This window comes from Phyllobates terribilis, unplaced genomic scaffold (assembly GCF_046119375.1).
Source record: "Phyllobates terribilis strain yellow unplaced genomic scaffold, ASM4611937v1 Scaffold_11__3_contigs__length_659146591, whole genome shotgun sequence".
NCBI lineage: Eukaryota > Metazoa > Chordata > Amphibia > Anura > Dendrobatidae > Phyllobates > Phyllobates terribilis.
Genome location: NW_027362771.1, coordinates 564,238,507 through 564,264,304, shown reverse-complemented (window position 1 = coordinate 564,264,304; position 25,798 = coordinate 564,238,507). Strand labels below are relative to the sequence as shown.

At 46.9% G+C, this 25,798-nt stretch overlaps 1 protein-coding gene across 3 annotated transcripts in view; it reads left to right on the top strand.

Moving 5' to 3' along the window:
* The window catches only part of LOC141166916 (intercellular adhesion molecule 5-like), a 179,451-nt gene that overhangs the window by 102,038 nt on the left and 51,615 nt on the right, over positions 1–25,798 (top strand). For all 3 annotated transcript variants that reach the window (XM_073654097.1, XM_073654096.1, XM_073654098.1), the window contains one exon: positions 23,413–23,709. In XM_073654097.1, the coding sequence (XP_073510198.1) occupies positions 23,413–23,709 (297 nt within the window). The remainder of the gene's footprint in view (positions 1–23,412; positions 23,710–25,798) is intronic.

Here is a 25,798-nt window from a genome sequence, read left to right as displayed (position 1 = left end):
ATCCGAATTCCAGAACCACTCGCAGCTTGCTGCAAATATCAGACCAATTTGGTCTATAGAGAACAACCCAGATCTGCATTGCCCATAGTATAACATTGGTCCGAGTGCTACCTGATAAAACATCAGACAGCACTCAGCTGTGTTATACGCCAGTGTGAACAAGGCCTCACTGTGCCGAACACATTCTCATCTGCTTCCCGTAAGAGAAGTGGATGAGAAGTGATGAGAATGAGTTTGGCAGATGATGACTTGTAGTCACGTGACAACTGCCTGAACCGCCTGGTAAAGCCGAATCCCAACATTACACTCTGTTAGTAGTCAGCGAGCTGCACTGCTGACAAAAATGTGCACTGGGTGAAAAACCCCTATAGCTAGGAGGTAGGGTGGGCTGAGTGTATAAATTCTAATGATTAGAATATGCACTGACCTTAGGTCCTCCTGCAGCTAGGCGCATACCTAGCAGAAGTCCTAATTCTGGTTCCCCCTTTCAAAACTAAAAATTCTGAGCGGGGTCACGGGGCATAGGCGCAGTCACAGAATGCCGGATCTCCCAACTTTTAACGGCAAAGTAATCTTTCACCTATTGAACTCCCTTGGTGTTCTCACCCACAAACTGTACAGAACAGGCTGCATAGAAAAGATGCACTCAAACAGCGATTTGCGTGTGGGCTGCTTTGGTTTGTGTGCCAGGGCTGATTTTCAGGACTATCTAAGGGGTTATGCGATCAGAGCAGCCATTGGACTCCAGTGGCAGCAATATAACACTATATACAGTGTTCTTATATTGACTGCTTGATCCTTTCAGCACTATAATCTATAGCGTTCATGATAATGATCATAGTGGGGACCTTATCTGCACCATGACTGAACCTGTATAGGATCTGATCGGTAACGTTAATACAAACTAGATGAGATAATTTAATAAAAAAAAATAAAAGCTGAGTATGACTCTATTAACTTCCCCCCATGTGTGTTTTTCCGGCTCTGATATTACACAGGAAATAAAAGAGAAAAATATAATTAACCGCTTAAAGAACAGGAAAAGGGGCTGAAGGGTTTTTTCCATCTTTGTGTCGCCTTGTTCATAGGGTTGTGGATCAGGCTATGTGCCCACGATGCAGAAATGAAGCAGAAAATTTCTGCAGCATTTCTGCATCTCCCTGGCAGAAAAAAACGCATGCAGATTGTACATGCAGATTGTACATGCGTTTTTCCTGCAGAATACATGCGGATCTGAAACGCCCCCTGGGCCATGTTGTTAGGGATACCCGGAGCCGGATCAGATGGGGGTTGTAGTCTCCGAGTGGCTGTGACCCGGTCCGTGCCCAGGGTGTCAAACTCAGTGTGTGGCAGTCCTACAGATGTTATTAGAGTTCTTTGTGTCGACTACGCCACCCGTTGATTTGCGGTCAAAAGGCCGCCGCTGCAGCAGGGTCCGCTGAGGCTGGTGGTGCTTGTGCAGCTCTGGTAGTATAACCCCCAACGGGAGGGGTATAGCCTCAGGGGGTCAGGTGTAGAGGATGGTGGTAGTGGTGGTGCAGTGTGGATGTTAAGAAGACTCCGAGCCGGGCTGTGCAGTTCAGGGTTTTTACTTACTGCTGTTCTTGTGGTCACTCTGGCCTTAAGTGACCGCCCGAGCCGTGCTGCGTCCACCAGGTCTTGGACTCGGCCAACCCCCAGGTGATTCTGGAGCGTGGTCCTGAGCTCCCTTTCTGACTTGTCCTTCTCTCTGGCCTTCCCCACCAGGGATCCACCTAAGTCCGGCTCCCTCGGGCCTCTTGTTGGTAAACCCTTGTCTCTGGTTTCCCTGACCCTATTCTTGGTTTGCCTTCCGGGTGGATTTAGTGGGTGGTCGTGGCAGATCCTGCCCACGACCTCCGGTCTCTGGCTAAGGTGTGCTGTAGCCTCCACCAGCTTGGGATCCGGTACCCTGTTGCCAACTCTTCACCCTCTGATCTAATTTTGGGTTCTTGGAGTTCCCTCTTCTCCCCCTTCTGGGTCCTTCTTTCTCCTCTCTCTCTGCTTCTCAGGCTCTCTCAGACTGACCAAACCTCTACAAAAGACTGACGTCTCACAGACTGACCCTGATCTAAGATGGTTCCCACCTTATATACTCCCTCTATGTGTGAGCTCAGGTGACCAGCACCCAATGAGCTCCTAGCTTTACCCAGGCTGCTCCCCCTATCTGCCCCTACACTACTGGGATGTTCCACCCCCCTCCCACTCCAGCCAGGAACAGACACTGTCGTACCTGCACATAAACTGGTGGGAGTACCGTCGGTCTGTTCCTCGGAAATGGGATGTGTGTAGTGCATGCAGCTAACTGAGCTCAGTTCCACACTCCATCCTTACCCGGGAGTGGAATATCACACCTCTGGGTTGAGGTGCAATACCCCTGTAGCAGCCGAATCCTCAGGGTGCTACATTCCCCCCTGGTAAACCACAGCACGTCCTCGGGCTGTAAGATAACAAAACATCAAAACATACAATTTTTTTTTTTTTTTTCTTTCATAAACATCAACATATAAAACATCATATATATTATCAGCTATCAAACTTTTCATATAAAACTTTTCATAAATAACATTCTTGTTCCTCCGGCCACGGTGCAACTTGTGACCGGGTAAAGTGCGACAGTCTCTTTTGGAAGAAAACAGTTTCCTATAAAACCGGTAGGGGGCGATTTAGGAAGCGCAACTATATACAAGGGAAGGTATGGCCGCTCTCAGTCCTCGGCCAGTGGGGAATAAGGGATGGCTGCTCACAGTCCTCAGCCTGTGGGAGATGGGACACACGGGTTTCAGTTCAATCTGCTGGTCCCAACGGGGACTATATTTTAACTAGAACAGTTCTTATACCCTGACGGGTAACTATGTACAGTCTCTCTCTACCGTACTTCAACGACGGCGTCCTCCTGCTCCTTCTTTAGATTCTTCAGACCCGTCCGGGTCCTCTTGCTCCTCCTCCGTCAGGCGATGCACATGGAGGGCGTAGGGTCCTTTGGCACACTTGTGCCGGGTGAAGGTGACCTCGTCCCCTACGTACAGGTCACGACCTCTGTGTCCCTCCGGCAGATGGCTCTCTACGTCTCTGCGGGTTACAAAGACGTCGCCGGGGGTCTGATGGTCTCTAATAAAGCCCCATCCGTGCTGCATATTGAATTTTATCACAGTCCCGGTGGCACGGGGACCATGAGCTGCACGGGGTTTCCTCCTGGTCCGGCTCTTCTGCTCCGCGCTCCTTATCTGCATTTGCTGTTCCCGGACCCGCCTCTCTCTCCGCTCCCTCTCGAAGACCTCGAGCTGCTGCCGGCAGCACTCTGCACGCTCCGCTGCGGCCGCCCGAGTCTCCTGAGTGAACCCCATGAGGTCTTCTCCGGTGGGGTCCCACTCAAACTGTGCCTCCTCCAGCGGGGGCGAGGTCCTCTTTACGGGCTTCGGAGCCGGAATCAGGGGTTCGCACATGGGCCTTGCTCTCTGGAGTTCCAGCTGAATATACTCCTGGGGCCATACAAAGGGCTGCCCGTCCGGGCACGTATGCTGGGCGAACAGGTCTTCACCCAGGTGCGGCACTCTAGATGTTGAGGGCGCGTTGATGGTAGCTGCGCCCGGGTCGACCAGGCCTTGCGACCAGGCTTGGGGCACCCTAAAGGCAAAGGGCACCGTAAGAACGGCGGCGCCCTGGGTTACTCGGCCCTGCGACCAGGCCGGTGGCTCCGCGGAGGTAGGGGGCGCTGTTGGAATAGCGGCGCCCGGGGGTACTAGGCCTTGCGACCAGGCCGATGGTATTTCCTGTTTGGTCGCGCTCAGGGTCGAGGCGTGTGACGTCACAGGGGTCGCGGCCGCGGCTTCTACTTGAGGCCTAGTCTGGCACGGTGATGATGCAGCGACGGGCACGGCAGGGGGAACTTCGGGCTCTGCGACGGGGAGCTGGGGCAGGCGCGCGGTTTCCCGGCTCGGGGTAGAGACGTCCCCTTTACCTGCCTCCGTCCGTTCAGCTCCCTTCTCGGCGCCGTCTCCTGCCTTCATTCCTCCTGCGCCATCCTCAGAGGCGGTCTGTCTCCTCGTCTCGGGCGGCGTGCTCCGCTGACGGGTTCCGGTCTGCTGGGCCATCTCTCGGCTCCACTCCGCCAACGTCTCCCGCTGCACCCGGGCCATCCTCCGTGCGAGGCCCTCCAGCGAAGGTCTGTGCACACTCCCGGTCTCGGGGGAGCTGTGCCAGGATCTCCACTAAGCCTAGTGGGGTTGTTGCTTGCAGCAGGCTCCTGACCACTGGGTCGGTGCTGCCTGTCTCTCCCTCCATCTCCGGGTACGCTCTCTCTGGACTCTCCTCCAGATGTCTTGTCTCCGGGTGCGCTCTCTCCAGACTCCTCCAGGCTGCACCCATCTTCGTTCTCTTGTTCTGTCTCCGCCCACATTGAGGGTGGTCCCGGGGCAACTTCAGTTCCAGAGGCAGTTCTCTCACGCTGATGGACACTTCCAGCATCACAGTCTCTGTTGGTGGGCGCGCTTTCCGCTTTTGGCGCCATTCTTCGACCTGGCCCACGATGGGAGGTGGCCTTTTGCCACCCTCTGGCACGCCCATAATGGCGTCCGCTCTTTCAAGGCGGGAAATCTTCAGAAATGGCGGGAATCGTCTCCCAGTGGCGGGAAACTCCATGGATGGCGGGAAAAAGCTGCAAATGGCGGACAACCGGCGGGAAACGACCTGTGATGGGGTCCGTTGGCGGGGACCCTCCGGAACCGGCGGGAGACTTCTTTTTGAGGTAACGGTGAACTTTTCTTCAGGCACGCAGTACCCGGTTGTTGCGGGCACGTTATCCTGCCGACTACGCCAAAGTTGACGCGCCCCCTGGGCCATGTTGTTAGGGATACCCGGAGCCGGATCAGATGGGGGTTGTAGTCTCCGAGTGGCGGTGACCCGGTCCGTGCCCAGGGTGTCAAACTCAGTGTGTGGCAGTCCTACAGATGTTATTAGAGTTCTTTGTGTCGACTACGCCACCCGTTGATTTGCGGTCAAAAGGCCGCCGCTGCAGCAGGGTCCGCTGAGGCTGGTGGTGCTTGTGCAGCTCTGGTAGTATAACCCCCAATGGGAGGGGTATAGCCTCAGGGGGTCAGGTGTAGAGGATGGTGGTAGTGGTGGTGCAGTGTGGATGTTAAGAAGACTCCGAGCCGGGCTGTGCAGTTCAGGGTTTTTACTTACTGCTGTTCTTGTGGTCACTCTGGCCTTAAGTGACCGCCCGAGCCGTGCTGCGTCCACCAGGTCTTGGACTCGGCCAACCCCCAGGTGATTCTGGAGCGTGGTCCTGAGCTCCCTTTCTGACTTGTCCTTCTCTCTGGCCTTCCCCACCAGGGATCCACCTAAGTCCGGCTCCCTCGGGCCTCTTGTTGGTAAACCCTTGTCTCTGGTTTCCCTGACCCTATTCTTGGTTTGCCTTCCGGGTGGATTTAGTGGGTGGTCGTGGCAGATCCTGCCCACGACCTCCGGTCTCTGGCTAAGGTGTGCTGTAGCCTCCACCAGCTTGGGATCCGGTACCCTGTTGCCAACTCTTCACCCTCTGATCTAATTTTGGGTTCTTGGAGTTCCCTCTTCTCCCCCTTCTGGGTCCTTCTTTCTCCTCTCTCTCTGCTTCTCAGGCTCTCTCAGACTGACCAAACCTCTACAAAAGACTGACGTCTCACAGACTGACCCTGATCTAAGATGGTTCCCACCTTATATACTCCCTCTATGTGTGAGCTCAGGTGACCAGCACCCAATGAGCTCCTAGCTTTACCCAGGCTGCTCCCCCTATCTGCCCCTACACTACTGGGATGTTCCACCCCCCTCCCACTCCAGCCAGGAACAGACACTGTCGTACCTGCACATAAACTGGTGGGAGTACCGTCGGTCTGTTCCTCGGAAATGGGATGTGTGTAGTGCATGCAGCTAACTGAGCTCAGTTCCACACTCCATCCTTACCCGGGAGTGGAATATCACACCTCTGGGTTGAGGTGCAATACCCCTGTAGCAGCCGAATCCTCAGGGTGCTACAGATCCACATGCGGATTCACATGCGTTTCCGCATGCAGATTGACAAGCGCTTTCCAGGCGATAGCATCACTTGGAAAGTGCTTGACAACTAGGTCACACTGTATAAATCCATGCAAACAGCAAACAGCATGTATTTATACAGTGTGAACCGTAAAAATTAAAACAAATAAAGCTATACTCACCCCCGATGCCCGGCGTGGCTGCAGCGCTGCTTCCTGGCTGGTTCCCGGCTGCCGGCATATCGCGAGACAGAGCGGTGAAGGGCCTGCGGTCACATGACTGTGACGTCACCGCAGGTCCTTCAGCGATGCCGGCATTCAGAGAGAACCCTTGGGAAAGGTGAGTATAAACTTTATTTGTTATTTTATTCTTTTTTTACAGGTACAATGGTACCCAGGTCTGGATGAGAGTCTCCTCTCCTCCAGAACTGGGTACCATCCGCACATAGAGACGCATAGAAGCCGCTTGTAAAAATGTACAGTCGCGGTTTTTATGCGTCTCAATGCAAGTCAATGGCGGGAGTTCCGCTGCGCTTCCGCAAAATTAAATGACATGCTGCGGATTTTTGTACGCAGCATAAACGCTGCGGAAAAATCCGCAGCATGTGCATAGAACATGCGGAATCCCATTGGGGACCATGGGGTGCGGATTACCTAGCGTTTCACAAGCGTTTATGCTGCGGAAATTCCGCATCAAAAACGCTTGTAATCTGCAACGTGGGCACCCAGCCACACAGTCGCACTCCATCTCCAATCTCATAGGTACATTCCACACAGTATGATGACCCCACCGTACACTCCCTCACACACAGTATAATGTCCCCACAGTACATTACCCCCACACAATACAATGTCCCCACAGTACGCTTCTCCCACACAGTACAATGTCCCCACAGTACACTACCTCACACACGGTATAATGTCCACAAAGTACATTCCACCATATATAGTATGATGTCCCCACCGCACATTCCTCCACACACAATATGATGTTGCCAAAGTAAATTCCCCCACACACAGTATGATGTCCCCACAGTACATTCCCTCCACACACAGTACGATGTCCCCAACGTATATTCCTTCACACACAGTATGATGTCCCCACATTACATTTTACCACACACAATATGATGTCCCAAAAGTACTGTAAATTCTCACACTCATACTATGATGTCAACACAGTACATTCTCCCACACAATATGATGTCCCCACAGTAAATTCCCACACACACAGTACGATGTCCCCAAAGTACCCTCCCTCACACGCAGTATAATATACACAAAGTACATTCCCCCACACACAGTATAATATACCCAAGTACATTCCCCCACACACAGTATAATATACCCAAGTACATTCCCCCACACACAGTATAATATACCCAAAGTACATTCTCACACACACAGTATAATATACCCAAAGTACATTCCCCCCACACAGTATAATATACCCAAAGTACATTCTCCCACACACAGTATAATATACCCAAAGTACCCTCCCTCACACGCAGTATATTATACACAAAGTACATTCCCCCACACACAGTATAATATGCCCAAGTACATTCCCCCACACACAGTATAATATACCCAAAGTACATTCCCCCACACACAGTATAATATACCCAAAGTACATTCTCCCACACACAGTATAATATACCCAAAGTACCCTCCCTCACACGCAGTATATTATACACAAAGTACATTCCCCCACACACAGTATAATATGCCCAAGTACATTCCCCCACACACAGTATAATATACCCAAGTACATTCCCCCACACACAGTATAATATACCCAAAGTACATTCTCACACACACAGTATAATATACCCAAAGTACATTCCCCCACACACAGTATAATATACCCAAAGTACATTCTCCCACACACAGTATAATATACCCAAGTACATTCCCCCACACACAGTATAATATACCCAAAGTACATTCTCCCACACACAGTATAATATACCCAAGTACATTCCCCCACACACAGTATAATATACCCAAAGTACATTCTCACACACACAGTATAATATACCCAAAGTACATTCCCCCACACACAGTATAATATACCCAAAGTACATTCTCCCACACACAGTATAATATACCCAAGTACATTCCCCCACACACAGTATAATATACCCAAAGTACATTCTCACACACACAGTATAATATACCCAAAGTACATTCCCCCACACACAGTATAATATACCCAAAGTACATTCTCCCACACACAGTATAATATACCCAAAGTACCCTCCCTCACACGCAGTATAATATACACAAAGTACATTCCCCCACACACAGTATAATATACCCAAGTACATTCCCCCACACACAGTATAATATACCCAAGTACATTCCCCCACACACAGTATAATATACCCAAAGTACATTCTCACACACACAGTATAATATACCCAAAGTACATTCCCCCACACACAGTATAATATACCCAAAGTACATTCTCCCACACACAGTATAATATACCCAAGTACATTCCCCCACACACAGTATAATATACCTAAAAGTACATTCTCCCGCACATAGGAGGATGTCCCCACCGTAAATTCCCCATGACACAATATGATGTCCCTAATGTAAATTATCACACATAATACTGTATGATGTCACCACAGTACATTTCACCACACAAAGTATGATGTCCCCAAAGTATATTCCCTCACACACAGTATGATGTCTCCACGGTACGTTCCCCCTCACACTGTATGAGATCACCCAAGTAGATACCCCCAGACACAGTATGCACCCCAGTGAAATCCACAATATAATGTACCCAAAGTGCATTCCCCCACACATAATAGGATGTCCCTACTGTACATTTCCTCACAGACAATATGATGTCCCCAAAGTAAATTCCTCCACACATAGTATGATGTTCCCACAATACATTCTCCCACACACAGTATAATATACCCAAAGTACATTCCCCCACACACAGTATAATATACCCAAAGTACATTCTCCCACACACAGTATAATATACCCAAAGTACCCTCCCTCACACGCAGTATATTATACACAAAGTACATTCCCCCACACACAGTATAATATGCCCAAGTACATTCCCCCACACACAGTATAATATACCCAAGTACATTCCCCCACACACAGTATAATATACCCAAAGTACATTCTCACACACACAGTATAATATACCCAAAGTACATTCCCCCACACACAGTATAATATACCCAAAGTACATTCTCCCACACACAGTATAATATACCCAAGTACATTCCCCCACACACAGTATAATATACCCAAAGTACATTCTCCCACACACAGTATAATATACCCAAGTACATTCCCCCACACACAGTATAATATACCCAAAGTACATTCTCACACACACAGTATAATATACCCAAAGTACATTCCCCCACACACAGTATAATATACCCAAGTACATTCTCCCACACACAGTATAATATACCCAAGTACATTCCCCCACACACAGTATAATATACCCAAAGTACATTCTCCCACACACAGTATAATATACCCAAGTACATTCCCCCACACACAGTATAATATACCCAAAGTACATTCTCACACACACAGTATAATATACCCAAAGTACATTCCCCCACACACAGTATAATATACCCAAAGTACATTCTCCCACACACAGTATAATATACCCAAAGTACCCTCCCTCACACGCAGTATAATATACACAAAGTACATTCCCCCACACACAGTATAATATACCCAAGTACATTCCCCCACACACAGTATAATATACCCAAGTACATTCCCCCACACACAGTATAATATACCCAAAGTACATTCTCACACACACAGTATAATATACCCAAAGTACATTCCCCCACACACAGTATAATATACCCAAAGTACATTCTCCCACACACAGTATAATATACCCAAGTACATTCCCCCACACACAGTATAATATACCTAAAAGTACATTCTCCCGCACATAGGAGGATGTCCCCACCGTAAATTCCCCATGACACAATATGATGTCCCTAATGTAAATTATCACACATAATACTGTATGATGTCACCACAGTACATTTCACCACACAAAGTATGATGTCCCCAAAGTATATTCCCTCACACACAGTATGATGTCTCCACGGTACGTTCCCCCTCACACTGTATGAGATCACCCAAGTAGATACCCCCAGACACAGTATGCACCCCAGTGAAATCCACAATATAATGTACCCAAAGTGCATTCCCCCACACATAATAGGATGTCCCTACTGTACATTTCCTCACAGACAATATGATGTCCCCAAAGTAAATTCCTCCACACATAGTATGATGTTCCCACAATACATTCTCCCACACATAATATGTAATGATGAGCGAACGTGCTCGCCACTGGTCGGTACTCGCTCGAGCATCATGGTACTCAACAAGCTCAGCGAGTATTTCCGGGTTGCTCGGGTGGGAACTCGGGTCCCCTCCCTGCATGTTTGGCGCTCTTTAGAGAGTCAATGAACATGCAGGGATTGCTTGCCACGCGCTGTAATGCCGCAGCCATGTTGATTGTGGCATTACAGTGATTGGCTGGCCGCACAGCGTCATCAGGTCTATTTAAGACCACGCGCTGCCATGCTCGTCTCAGTCTACCTCGGAAACAAGCAGAGTAGGGAGAGGTGCTGCTGAGTCAGGGAGAGATTTGCTTGTTTATAGTTAGTATAGGTATTCCACAACATATATATATATATATATATATATATATATATATATATATATAAATCCAACTGAACTAACAGTCCTTCTGAGGACTAATCCAACTGCATATATTCAGTGGTGATAGCAGGAGTTAGGCAGGGAGGCAGGGTATGTGGCAGACTGCAGTTCATGATACAGCACAAGAGGTTCCATTGAACAGAACGTTCTGCCGCTGCTGTTCTTACAGATATTTGTAGACATAGCCCCTGGTATTATGGGCCAGGGCAAATTTTTTTTTACCCTAATCCTGGTTATTTGCTTAAAAAGCAATCCTAAGTACACCATTTTTCTGCTCCACTTGCTTGTTAGCACTGCAGAATACAGCCAGATCTTTTCCATATTACAGCGATAAAAATCCAGAAATTTGAACTGAACGTGGAAAATATTGGCCTCCTTTTCCATTTTGTTGCAGTGTGTCAGTCAAGCTATTCACACTAGGTCTCTGTAAAGAATAGGATTAGTAAACTACAGGCCTGCTATTTAAAACCGTGGTTCTCTGTCAGACATATCACATATAACAGCGTGTCAAACTCAGCCATTTCTCGTGAATGTAGAAAATATTGTCCTCCATTTAAAATGGGCAAGGTGCATTGCAAAGGACCGGGAAGTGGACGTGATGGTGCATGCAGAGGCCGAGGCTGAGGACATGGCCGTGGGCAAGCTGAAATTGTGCCACAACAAACACCCACATCTTGTCGCTCAACCTTCCTGTCCCAATTACTAGGGGACCGCAGCACACCACTATTGAACCCAGAGCAGTGTCAAAAGGTTGTTGGTTGGATAGCAGACAATGCTTCCAGTCACTTTGCCACCACCACCACCCTGTCTTCCACACAGTCAAGTCTCAGTAGCCATGAGTCTGAACTACATATTCCTCACCCTGATCCTCCTTCCTCCCACCATGCCGAGTGCCCACTGATCCCACACTTGGACACTCAGAAGAGCTGTTCACTTTTCCATTTGTAGATTCGGACCTCTCTCCCGGCCAGCTTCAAGCGAGTCAAGAGGAGAACGCGTGTAGCGATGCCCAAATATCTGAGCAGCCACGGTCACATGAAGGCAACGGTGGGAAAGTGCAATTACTGTCGCAAGAGGTGGATGATGATGATGAGACACAATTGCCAGAAAGTCAGGAGGAGGACCAGGGTGCAGAAGTGGAAGACGAGGTGGTGGATAATATACTAACTGACCCAACCTGGCAGGAGGACATGCAGAGCGAGGACAACAGCACAGAGAGGGAGGGAGGCATAGCACCAGGAAGAAGCATTGTGGTGACCGCAGACACAAGGCAGGAATTTGTCTCCCGTAACTCCAACACGACGGTAGTTGCCAGTACAACTGTTATGTCTTCCCGAGTCTGGTTGTTTTTTAAAGACTCTGCAGATAACCCCAAAAAGCCCATTGGCACCACCTGCCAGGCCAGCATCAGCAGTGGTAGCAAAACTACTAGCCTGACCACCACCAGCATGATCAGGCACATGGCAGCAAAGCACCCATCTAAGTGGGCCGAACCCCAGGGTCCAGAAACAGTGTCTGCGGGTGACACCACTGCTTCTTTCGCTGTTGTGTGTGCACGCCAATCCCCTGTCCAAGGCGCATGGGAAGATGCCTCCCGCCCTGCACGTGATGTTGCACACTCTCAACTAGCACCATCAGCAAGCACGTCCACGTCCTTGTCCCAGCGCAGCGTTCAGTCGTCCCTACCTCAGTCTTTGGAACTCAAGCGCAAATACGCAGCCAACGTCCCACAGGCCACACTACTAAATTCACACATTTCGCAAATGCTTGCACTCGAAATGTTGCCTTTTAGGCTCATGGAGACGGAAGCTTTCCGCAACCTGTTGGCGGCGGCCGTCCCTCGGTACTCGGTCCCCAGCCGCCACTATTTCTCTCGGTGTGCCGTCCCCGCATTAAATGAGCACATATCCCACAACATTAGCCGTGCCCTCAACAACACAGTTACTGTTATGCACACGCCCGGGCTAAGCGGCGTGTGCGTGTGATTGGTAGTGATTCCACTGGACCGTGCCGGAGAGTGAATGCCTGGAGGGGCGTAACTAGGTATTCACCCGATCCGACCAGGGTCGCACGACGGCATACGACGCCAGTGCACCAAGGAGGAACCGAGCAGAGGGACCAGGTGCTACTCCAGGACAGACCCCGGACACGGCTGTTGACCCACACAGGGGAATACAGGAACAGACTGGTAGGCTGGCACACAGACTGGTGGGTATAGGCAGGCACGACTGGTATGCAGGCAGGCGGGTAAGCAGGCAGGGGGGGTACAGGCAAGCACAGCTAGAGTGCAGACAGGGAGGCACTAGCAGGTAGGAACACAGGCGGGATAGGGCCCAGTACACACTGGGACTCAGGAACATTACAGGCAGAGGGGTACAGGCAGGGCAGGACAGGACTGCCGGAGCAGCGGGCAGAAGCAGGGCAGGACAGGACTGCCGGAGCAGCGGGCAGAAGCAGGGCAGGACAGGACTGCCAGAGCAGCGGGCAGAAGCAGGGCAGGACAGGACTGCCGGAGCAGCGGGCAGAAGCAGGGCAGGACAGGACTGCCGGAGCAGCGGGCAGAAGCAGGGCAGGACAGGACTGCCGGAGCAGCGGGCAGAAGCAGGGCAGGACAGGACTGCCGGAGCAGCGGGCAGAAGCAGGGCAGGACAGGACTCTGTTCACACGGAACAGACAGGAAGGGAAAGACAGAGCCAGACACCCACAGGGTACTTGCAGTGAAGTAGCGAGTGGACCACAAACTCACAAACGGGAGTACAGAGACAACAGGCAGGAGTTAGGTACGAGTTCAGACTCTGCAGAAAAAGGAAGGGAACGGACATAGAGGCAAAACAGGTAAAGGATAGGAGAGAGTTCAGACTGGAACTGAGTGTACGGAGGAGACCGACACTGCAGCGGGATACAGGAGCGGGTCTGGGAATACTGCCCCCAGAGAGGCGGGACGAACAGGCAAGGAGCGTGTTCAGACAGGACAGACAAGATACAGGAGCGGGTCTAGGTAATCGGCCCCTAGAAGGCGGGAGGAACAGGCTAGGAGCGTGTTCAGACAGGACAGACAAGATACACAGAAAGGACTCAGTTCAGACACGGGAACTAATACCGCAAAGCAGGAGACATACAGGACTCAGTTCAGACACGGGAGCTGATACCGCAAAGCAGGAGACATACAGGACACAGTTCAGACACGGGAGCTGATACCGCAAAGCAGGAGACATACAGGACTAAGTTCAGACAGGCCTGGAAATACAGCCTCCAGGAAAGGCAGACAAGGAAACAAAGACGGGACCTGGCACCTTCAGAGTGCAAGAACACACTGAAGGAAAACACTATGCTCAGGCAGCGATAGAAGGGAGCTGCTGAGCTATATACCAAGTGTCAGACAGCAATAGGCTGAGGACGCACAAGGGGTGTGACCCACAGCAGGTACAAAAAGCAGGAAGTGATCGGGCGCCGCCCTTAAGCAGCAGAGACAGACACAAACAGACAGCATGGAGGGAAGCCAGAGAGACATTCTGGACAGGAGATCAAGTGTGCGCTCCTGCACAGTGGGAGATGGACCACTATGCAAGGACGCCGCCAGGTATGTTACAGTTACTAATCATGGACACATGGACAAGTGCTTGTGGGCAGGGACGGTGCATCTCGCTGACGGCACACTGGGTTAATATAGTGGAAGCTGGGACCAAGTCGGACCTTGGGATGGAACACGTCCTCCCGACGCCGAGGATTGTGGGCCCTGGGTCAATCAGGGTTGCCCCCACATTCTACAGCTCCTGCACCTCCTCCTCTTCTTCAGCCTCCATCTCCGAAATGACCACATCAGTCACAAGCAGGAAGCACTGCAGCACTGCCTCAGCCAAGCGGCAACTGGTTGTGCTAAAGCTAATTTGCTTAGGTGACAAACCGCACAACGCTGAAGAGTTGTGGACAGCTCTGAATTAGCACGCAGATCTGTGGCTGACACCGCTGACCCTACAGCCAGGCATGTTCGTGTGTGACAATGGCCGGAACCTGGTGGTGGCTCTGAGGTGAGGCGAGCTCACACACTTACCATGCCTGGCCCATGTGCTTAACCTCGTTGTTCAGCTGTTTGTCAAAACCTACCTGGATCTGCTAAATCTGCTTGTCAAAGTATGCCGCCTGTGTGCCCATTTTAGAAAGTCAGCTACAGCTTCCGCCACCCTTGCCGTGCTTTAGCAGCGTTTGCAGCTTCCGGCTCACCGACTAGTGTGTGATGTCCCCACGCGTTTGAATTCTACATTGCAGATGTTGGGAAGGATTTGTGAGCAGAAGAGGGCAGTTGTTGACTACCAGCATCATTAAGGCAGTCGGTATTCAGGTCACAATCCACACATAAGACCTCAGGAGTGGATATGGATGTCAGACATATGTACCATCCTCGAAAACTTTGAGGGCTCCACTAAGATGATGAGTGGAGATGAGGCCATAATTAGCGTCACCATCCTGCTTCTCTGTCTTCTGAAACACTCTCTGCTCACAATCAAAGAGGATGCATTGCAGGCAGAGCTCGATGAGATGGAGCAAGGAACCAAACAGGGTGATTCCACACAGCCCAGCCTCATCTCATCCCAACGTGGACTGGGTGACAATGAGGAAGAGGAGGAGGAGGAATAACAGGAGCTATTTTTCTGCGCTATAGACGGTAATACCTGCACAACTGTCATACCGTCTGTTCAGCGTGATGGCCTGAGGACATGGAGGAGGAGGAGGATGAGCAGGAGAGCATGGTCAGTCGTCCTTTTGGTGAGGACACGGAAGTCTTGCCTGTTAGTAGTCTGGCACACAAGGCTGAGTTTATGTTACGCTGCTTTTCCCATGACCCTCGCGCTGTCCAAATTTTGTGTGACAAGCATTACTGCTTGGTGACACTTCTAGACCCACGCTACAAGGAGAACTTTATATCTCTTATTCCCACGCTGGACAGGCCTAATAAAATTGGGCAGTACCAGAATGCCCTTGTTTTGGAATTATTAAAAAAAATTCCCATCTGAAAACGCTGGCGGAAGAGGTCACAGTTTGTTGGACAACCAAGGAGTACAGGCGAGAGAGACACAAATGCAATCCAAGCTGGACACGTGGCATGAACTGGCTATCTATGCCTTAGAGGTCCTGGCCTGCCTTGCCACTAACGTTTTGTCAGAGTGGGTTTTTAGTGCAGCCGGTGGAATTATAACTGATAGGTGCATCCGCCTGTCAACTGAAAATGCTAACAGTTTGACTCTTATAAAAATGAACAAGGGCTGGATTGGGCCAGACTTCTCAACACCACTGAATGATAGCAGCGTAACATAAACTCAAATCCAGTGTCTTTTTTTGATAGGTCTAATGCTATTCCCATGCACCTCTGTCTTCACACTCAGACATGGGTATACGCTTCCTGAGTTTGTCTACTTGCTCGTGTCATCCTCCATCTCCTAATCCTCATCCTCCACCACCATATCTACCATATCACCATATCTACGTCTCTTGCAAGGGGCATTGGAGTTCCTCCAAATTTTTGGCAGCCATTGCATTCACTGCATAGGCAAACAGTATGGGAGACCCAATTCTTAATAATGGGAACATTGTTTTCAGGAGGCCCTCCAAACTCTACGTCTCTTGCAAGGGACATTGGAGTGCCTTCAAATTTTTGGCAGCCGTTGGACTCACTGCATAAGCTATAACTGTATAGCAGACCCTCTCCTTTCTAATGGGAACATGTCGTTACTGTGGTCTAGCTCTATGTGTCTTTAAATTGTTAGTAGGGTCTTTAGTAAATTTTGTGGCTCAATGATATTGAGGTCAAGAGACTGAGGTGGCCACTCCAGAACCTTCACTTTGTTCTGCATTGACAGGTCGACTTGGCTTTGTGTTTTGGATCGTTGTCATATTGGAGCGTCCATCTCATACGCAATTTCCGGGCTGATGAGTGCAAATTTGCCTCCAGTATTTGCTGATAACATGCTGCATTCATCTTTCCTTCAACTTTTACCAAGCTTCCTGTACCTTTGTAGCTCACACATCCCCAAAACATCAACTATCCACCTCCGTGCTTTACTGTAGTAATGGTGTTCCTTTCATCATAGGCCTTGTTGACCTCTCTACAAATTTAACGTTTATGGTTGTGGCCAAAAAGTTCAATTTTGGTCTCATTACGTCAAATTACCTTGTTCCAGAAGTTTTGAGGCTTGTCTCTGTGCTGTTTGGCATATTGTAGGCGAGATACTTTGTGGCATTTGCACAGTAATGTCTTTCTTCTTGCGACTCGACCATGCAGCCCATTTTTCTTCAAGTGCCTCCTTATTGTGCATCTTGAAACAGCCACACAGCAGAGAGTCCTGAATTTCAGCAGACATTAATCTTGGGTTTTCTTTGCAACCCGAACAATTTTCTTGACAGTTTTGGCCAAAATTTTTGGTGGTCTGCCTGACCGTGGTTTGGCTTTTACAGAGCCCCTGATTTTCCATTTGTTAATCACAGTTTGAACGCTGCTGACTGGCATTATCAATTCCTTGGATATTTTTTTTGAATCCCTGTCCTTTGTTATACAGTTCAACTACCTTTTCCAGTAGATCCGTTGACAATTCTTTTGCTTTCCCCATGACTCACATTCCAGAAATGTCAGTGGCTGGATGAAAGATGCAAGAGTCTGTCTGGATCCCAGAAACTCACTCAGCTTTTATGCACACACACTGGTTACAAGCAAACAGGTCACAGGTGAGGAATGGATGTTACCTTTAGTAGCTATTAGTGTTGAGCGAGTATGTTCTATTTCTTACACATTCCTCACATGTAATAAAGCTGTCAAACAGTTGCAAATCATGCACACGGGAGCGATTCAACCATATCACCGAGCAGCTGTAAATACTCGGAGCTCGGCCCGAGCATACTCAGACCAGAACATACTCGCTCAACACTAGTAGCCATTCAAACCCATTTGTGTCAAATTCTGTGCATGTTATCAGGCCAAAATCACCAGGGTATGTGAACTTTATATCAGGGTCATTTGGATGTTTTTTGTTGTCATTAAGATTTAAAAAGAGAAAAAACAGTAGTTTGGCAATAAATGGCTTCACCCAACCAATAACCATGAGTGGAGAAAAAGTTTTTTTTATCATTCATATTCTCTAAAACAAGGCCAAGAAAGGAAAAATTCTGCAGGGGTATGTACTGTAAACTTTTGAGCACAACTGTAGATATAGTTATGGGGCAATGTGGATGGCTGTGTTATGGGACAGTGTGGCTAGCTGTGTTATGAGGAACTATGTCTGACTGTGTTATGGGGAAGTGTGCTTGGTCAAGTTATGGGACAGTGTGTCTGGCTGTGTTATCGAGCTGTGTAGCTAGCTGTATTATGGGGAATTGTATCTTGCAGACTTAGGGGGGCATTGTCACTGAAATTAATGTAGAGGCACTGTGGCTAGTTATTTTGTGAGGACCTTTTGGTTGGCTGAATTATGATGGTACTTTGACTACTGGCGTTATATGACAACAGAGACTGACACCTTTATAGAGACAATAAAGCTGTAAAATTATCCATTGCTGACTAACATAGTGAAACAGTATATTATTTATAATGATGGTCAAATCATTGCATCTATGGCCAGTTATGGATGGCCCAGTGAGTCAGTGGTTAGCATGGCTGCTTTGCAATGCCAACTTCAAATTCCACCACGGACAACATCTACAAGGACTTTGTATGTTCTCCCCGTGTCTGTCTGGGTTTCGTCCCACACACTGAACACATACAGATAGGAAAATGAGATTATGAGACTCAAAGGTAACAGTGATTATAGAGTCAGTAAAGTATAATTATGCAAAATTAATAGGTCCTGGTCCCTCAGTTCTTCCTTTCCTAAATGTTGTGTCAACCAAACAATGACAGTTTGACACCATTTTCCACATCTTTCAGTATGTTAGAGGGTTTCAAAAGTTTTGGGTAGAGTACCATTTTAGTATAAGCCTCGATCTAAAAGAACTTTCCATTGCGTCCCTTTATTTATGATACACTATCAAATCCCTAGTGGTAAATCTGCCAAGTCAACCAGCCATTACGTACAAAAATTCCTTCCTGTAATAGAAAAGACAATCACATTCCTTGTAAGATCAACATTCAACCTGGATAAACATTACTTTGATTTTCTTCAAGCAATTACTTTATATCTGTCCACACAGACTTCCTGAGAAAGTTGCACCATTGCCCAACAATCAATCAGCTCTGGCCCCTGGGGCAATGTGCCATAAAGTTCATAAAACTGCAGAACAAAGATGACTGGAGTGTGAGTTTTGTTTCTGTGTATATGATTTAGATTTAGACCTCACATAACAACACAGCCCGTAACTATCATAGTCTGGGAAATGTCATTTTTAATCCCTGAATAACATACAGAGATATGACCGTAGCTGAGGAGGCCCCCAGGTTGCATTAAAAAGTAGCTGCTGGCCGGTGGTGTGACTTGATGGAAGACGTCAACAAGTCTCAAAACCAAAGAGGAAGAACGATGGCAAAATCTGAATCTTATTGAAATTTAAAATTCTTCTGTTTGTCAGAAAAGAGAAGTAGATGAACAGTTCAATGGTTAAATCCTGAAGAGAATCCAAGGGTTAAACAGTAGCATAAATGAGGAGCAAAGTAAAATACAATGGGCACCTTTAAAACCTTTGGTAGACCATGGAGCCATGGCATGGGCTTCCTGTCCTCTCTCTCTTCTTTAGTTGTCCACAGGTCCCTTTAGGCCTGCAGCCTACAGGATGGCAGGTGTACGCATAGAGAGTTGGCATCACACCTCAGACAGCTTAAAAGGAACCTGTCATAGCCGATAAAGCTATTAACCTTCAGGTGTAGGGTTAATCTGCAGGTTAATTGCATTATGAAGGTGTCCGGCAGCAGGACTGAAAGAGCAGTAACCGAGGTAAAACATTTTTTCTGTGAGGTAAAACATTGTTTTTGAGTAGACAGGGAAATGTTTTACCTCACAGAAAGCGGCAGCTGCGATCCCATACTGTCCTGTCTGAATACTCTCTTTTGCTTCCTCCCCTGCTGAGGAAATGTGGTACGTTGAGACCATGAATGAACTAGAGCAGCTCTGCATGGTGAGACACAGCCATTACACAGTACACAGCAGGGGCACATTTATAAGATTATCTCAGCACAGGAACATTTTATTTAACACATCCAATTGTGGAACTTATTATTATTCCAAGATCTGTTGATTAAAATGTACTTTGTGGGAAAACCAATTTAAATAACCTATTGATATATGAAACTCTATGCAATCACAATAATTTAAATATTAACTAAGCTTTAATTTGTTTTAATATTTTTGTAGAACATGGAAAGTTTTGAAAACTTTGCAAATCACTTCATTACAGGATTTGTCTTCATTCTTGTTAAAAAAATAAATTGCATGTAAGTGGCTACCAAACCCCAGCTTTTGCCCGGTCTTTTTGCATGTTTTAGCTGCACAGTGCAGCTGCACTTATATCAGAACATACTTATTTGGAGTCTTATTCCGGCCGTTTGCATGCCTTTCGCTCTGCCTCACCCAGTACCTGATCATCGTTCTGAGCTGATTGTGCTTCTCTTCCAGCTCTGCTGTTGGAGTCATAGGGGGGCACAGCTCTTTAGGAATTTGTATCCATTCAGCACCTGCAGAGAACTGCTTCCCCAGCCTAAAACCTGCCAGCTGGTGATATATTAGGCAAATCCATCCTCCATTCCTTGCCTGAACTTAATTTCTGATAGCTCAGTCTCGAGTTCCTGTATTGGCCTATTTATGTTTTATCCCGCCTGTTATCGCCCATCTTGCCTTCTCATTTATCCTGACCTCGGTTACAAATTCTGAACCTGTGCTACCTGCCCTGACCTCGGTCCGCCTGACTACACTTTTGTATTGCCCACCTGTACTCCGTGGCCAATTCGCTGACCCTCCAGTCAGCTGCTGCCGTCTCGGAGACTGCCCTGGAGTGGTACCTGGTGTCTACCAGTGGCCCACCCTATCCTCACCATCAGAGGCTCTAATGAATATCCAGTAAACACTTAGTGACGCTCCTCAAGGGTAAGCCCACTGCCATCATCAGTACTCCAAATGAGTACATTCTGATATCAGTGCAGCTGAAGGCAGGGAAATAAACTGGGAAAAGCCTGCGGTCACTGACACAGCCCTTGCCCCTCCCTGAAAAAAATTAGTGTCATCAGTGACACTAGTTTCAGGGGCTGGGCTAGTCCCTGTGTGATGTGTACAATGACAACGTGCTCTTTCACCTGCTTAGATCAGTAGTAACAGAGTGCACAGTTAGTGTGAGTTGTAAGACGAATACCTGGCTTGCAAAGACCAGTGTAGCTCCTGCAAGTGACGTCACTTGTGGGGGCGGCTCTGGTCTCTGCAACATACACTGACAGTGCACTCTGTCTCAAATAAGTAGCAATGAGTCGGTACTAGAGCGCACTGTCAATAAAAAAGATTCTAAATAAATGATGAAAAAAATGAAAAAGTCAAATCACCCATCTTTTTTCCTTTTAAAAATAAAGGGAAGATATATACATATTTTTGGAAACATAACATCTGTAAAATTCCAAACTATCAAAATCTAGAATTAATCAACCCACACGGTGAACACTATAAAGAAAAAAAAAATCTTTGATCTCCTGTAGGGATTAGCGAATCCAAACTCTTAAGTTCGGGGTTCGTACCGGACACCTATTGTCCATTGTTGAACTCCGAACATGGACTTCTCCCAGAACTCTGTGCTACTGTTCGGAGTTCCGATGCTTAACAAAGCTTATTGAAAGGCTGCAGCGCAGCCAATCAACAAGCTTTTTTAGCTGTGGGCACTTCTGGGGCCATCACGCCAAATAATTTATTATATGTTATTTTAAGTAATTTCCCTATCCACATTTGTTTGCATGGCAATTGTCCTTCCTTTACCCCCATTTTGCTTCCCTTTTCAGCCCCCTAACCATTACTATGACCATTTTACAGCCATTTTACAGCAGTTCAGGTCCCCATTGACTTATATGGGGTTCAGGTCCAGGGTCAAGGTAGGATAAAGTTCTGGTACCCGAACCGAACTTTGAACTAAAGTTCAGACGAACCCGAACTTTCACAGGTCCGCTCTTCCTTTTCAGCATATTCTATGCTAAAGTGAATGGTGGCAGTCAAAACTATAGATTGTACCGCAAAAAAACAAACCCACATACAGTACAGACCAAAAGTTTGGACACACCTTCTCATTTAAAGATTTTTCTGTATTTTCATGACTATGAAAATTGTACATTCACACAGAAGGCATCAAAACTATGAATTAACACATGTGGAATTATATACTTAACAAAAAAGTGTGAAACAACTGAAAATATGTCTTATATTCTAGGTTCTTCAAAGTAGCCACTTAGGATAAAAGCAAATTTTTCTTGTTTTGACTTTTATCCTAAGTCATGTGACATGGCTCGTTAGAGAGTCGATTATTGACTTTAAGGATTGCTCCTTCCTATAGGTGGCACTAGAGTTCTAGTCCTATTCATCTCTGAAGGGACAATTTTCATATTTCCCAGAGGAGCATTGCGGCTTAAAGTCTCTTCACCTTCACATGCTTAACATGTCACTCTTCTCAAGGAGAAACATTAACCCTTGGATAAAGATTATTGGATTAAATAGATAAGTATTTAGTATTAAAATCTCATTTGATTTGAGATCACCCTCTTTAAATGCTGGTCCCATTGGGAATCACTGATGGTTTCAAAAAAGGCTTAGATGCTATTTAAGAAGAAAATAACATACATACTTAGGTAAATGTGTAAAATTATTTTCTGAATCTTGATCCAGCCGATAAGACATTCAAAATCAGGAGGGAAAAACTTGTTTTTTTTGGGTATGTACACATGATGACTTTTTCAAGCGGATTCCTGAAAAAACAGCAGCAAAAGCGATTATAAAAAATGAACTTAGTGAACAGGAATGTAAAAATGACATTGCTGTTCACACGCTCGCTCTTGTGTCACTTCTTTGGAAACCTTGAAGAAGTTGAAAGAACCCCTCATGAAGTATTGGTGAAACGCGCGTCGGGTGTTTGGTGGGTGGTTTCATTACTTATGTTGGTATTTAACCCTAAATATATTTTGGATTATTTGTGGGAAATACTTACTTTTATTCACTAGGTTTCGTCTCTGAATATGTTTAATTTAAATATTAATAACTCTTCTAACTATATTATTAACTATGGGTAGCATACCTCATACTGGAATATTATGATTACTAGCTTCCCGCAACGTCATGACATCTCATTGTTATGAATTGTTTCCCAAAACTGGAGTACATAATTCATCTATGGATACACCAATGCAATAATATTTTCTTAACCAGAAGCAATGCCCTTTCCAACACAGGGCAATATCTATTAACTTTTGATGTAGCAGACTGGCATTGAGTGCCATACCTTACTTTATATTAATAGAACTAATTCTTTCCTCACTGCAATTTTTTTCCAACATATTTTAGATTCAGATTTTGTTCCCAACTTGCTAACAAGTTTTGGTTCCCGTTCAGCCCCTTTAACAAGCCTTGTATGTAATGTTAGAGTCTGCTCAATGATTCAGTCCAATTTATTGTAATTGACTTTCTTCTTTTTCCAGAGTCACCTAGTCTACCTATTCCAGAACTGAGTTTTGAAGAAAATATCATTGAGGATGAAGACACGAAAATCACTTGCAAATTACGAGACATGAAAGGCGTGGAGGTGAATTTGGAAATAAAAGGCAACAAAACGTTAACTAACTGTGAAGAAATGAAAAAAGTAGAAAGTTCCAACAAAGGGATGTACATCAGCAAAACATGTAAAGTGGAGGTCACCAAAGAGATGGACAAGATGGAGTTCATATGTGAGGCTCATTTTAAAACCCAAAGCCCGCCAGGGAAAATGTGTTTACGAAGTAAGTATGGACGGCTAATGACCAAGATACCCTTCTGAATAAAAGATCTCTTGCTCAGTAGAAAACTAGAATGGCTGATTTAGTTGGCTTGGCCATTGACAAGTTTACAATTTTATCTGCTCTAGTTATAGCTGAAATAATAACTAATTTTTTTTATATAATTTTATATTAATTTGCTTTATTTTCTTCCAACATCCATGCTGAAAGTGCAGTTTTATCTGACTTGTTCAAAAATTCTCCATTAAATGTCACTTGCTTAATCCAGCAGGAAGTACGGCGGCGTCTAAAAATCACTTAGGCTATGTGCCCACGATGCAGAAATGAAGCAGAAAATTTCTGCAGCATTTCTGCATCTCCCTGGCAGAAAAAACGCATGCAGATTGTACATGCGTTTTTCCTGCAGAATACATGCGGATCCACATGCGGGTTCACATGCGTTTCCGCATGCGGACTGACAAGCGCTTTCCAGGCGATTTTAACATCACCTGGAAAGTGCTTGACAACTAGGTCACACTATAAAAATCCATGCAAACAGCATGGATTTATATAGTGTGACCCGAGAGAGTGGTAAAAATAAAAAATAAATATATACTTACCCTCCGATGGCCCCCGGTGTCCCGCTCACTCCGTTCTCCCTCGCCAGCAACTTTGAATTGAAAGACCTGCCGACATCAGCATCACGTGACCCGTCACATGACTCTGACGTCAGCGCAGGTCCTTCAACTCACTGCAAAGTGCCGGGAACCAAGCAGGAGCGGTGCGCGGGCCGACAGAAGGTAAGTATACATTTATTTTTTATTTTATTCTTTTTTTACAGCTTTTTTAATGGTACCTGGGTGTGGAGGAGACTCTCCTCTCCTCCACACCCGGGTACCATCCGCACATTAGAATGCGCCAATAGCGCAAGTACAGATGCTGTCTTGCGGAATTGGCGCGTTCTAATGCAAGTCAATGGCGGCGAAAACGCTGCGTTTACGCAAAATTAATTGACATGCTGCAGATTTTTGAGTGCAGTGTTTACGCTGCGGAAAAATCTGCATCATGGGCACAGCACATGCGGATTTCAATTGGGGAACATTGCTGCCCTTCTACCATGCGTTTTTAATGCGTTTCCGCGGCGTTTACGCAGCTGCAAAAACGCCGCGGAAACGCATTAAAAACGCATCGTGTGAACTCAGCCTAAAGGTGACAAATCCCCGGGCCCGGATGGGATACACCCGCGAGTACTGCAGGAATTAAGTAACGTCATAGATAGACCATTATTTTTAATCTTTAAAGATTCCATAATAACAGGGTCTGTACCACACGACTGGCGTATAGCAAATGTGGTGCCAATATTCAAAAAGGGGACAAAAACCAAACTTGGAAATTATAGGCCAGTAAGCTTAACCTCTACTGTGGGTAAAATCCTGGAGGGTTTCCTAGGCTGTGTGCCCACTATGCATTTTTTAAGCAATTCCGCTGCAGAAACGCTTAAAAAACGCATGGTAGAAGGCCTGCAATGTCCCCCAATGATAATCCGCATGTGCTGTGCACATGCTGCGGAAATTTCCACTTCAGATTATCATTGTGGAAAAATCCGCAGCACTACCAATTATTTTGCGGAAGCGCTGCTTTTTCGCCGCCATTGACTTGCATTGGAACGCATGGAATCCGCATCACTGCATCTGTACATGCAGAATCCATGTGTTTCAATGTGCGAATGGTACCCGGGTTTGGAGAAGAGGAGACTCTCCTCCGGACCCGGGTACCATAGAACCTGTAAAAAAAAAAAGAATAAAATAAAAAATAAATATCATACTTACCTTCTGTTGGCCGCCGGTGTCTTTATCCGATGCGTCCTGGCTTGCCGGCAGCTCACGATGGTCTGAAAAGGACCTGCCAAGACGTCATTTAGTCATGTGACGGGTCACGCGACCGCTGACGATGGCAGGCCATCAGAAGGTAATTATATTTTTATTTTTTATTTTTTACCATTATTTTACGGTCACACTATATAAATCCATGCTGGTTGCATGGATTTATATAGTGTGACCAAGTTGTCAAGCACTTTCCAAGTGATGCTAAAATTGCTTGGAAAGCGCTTGTC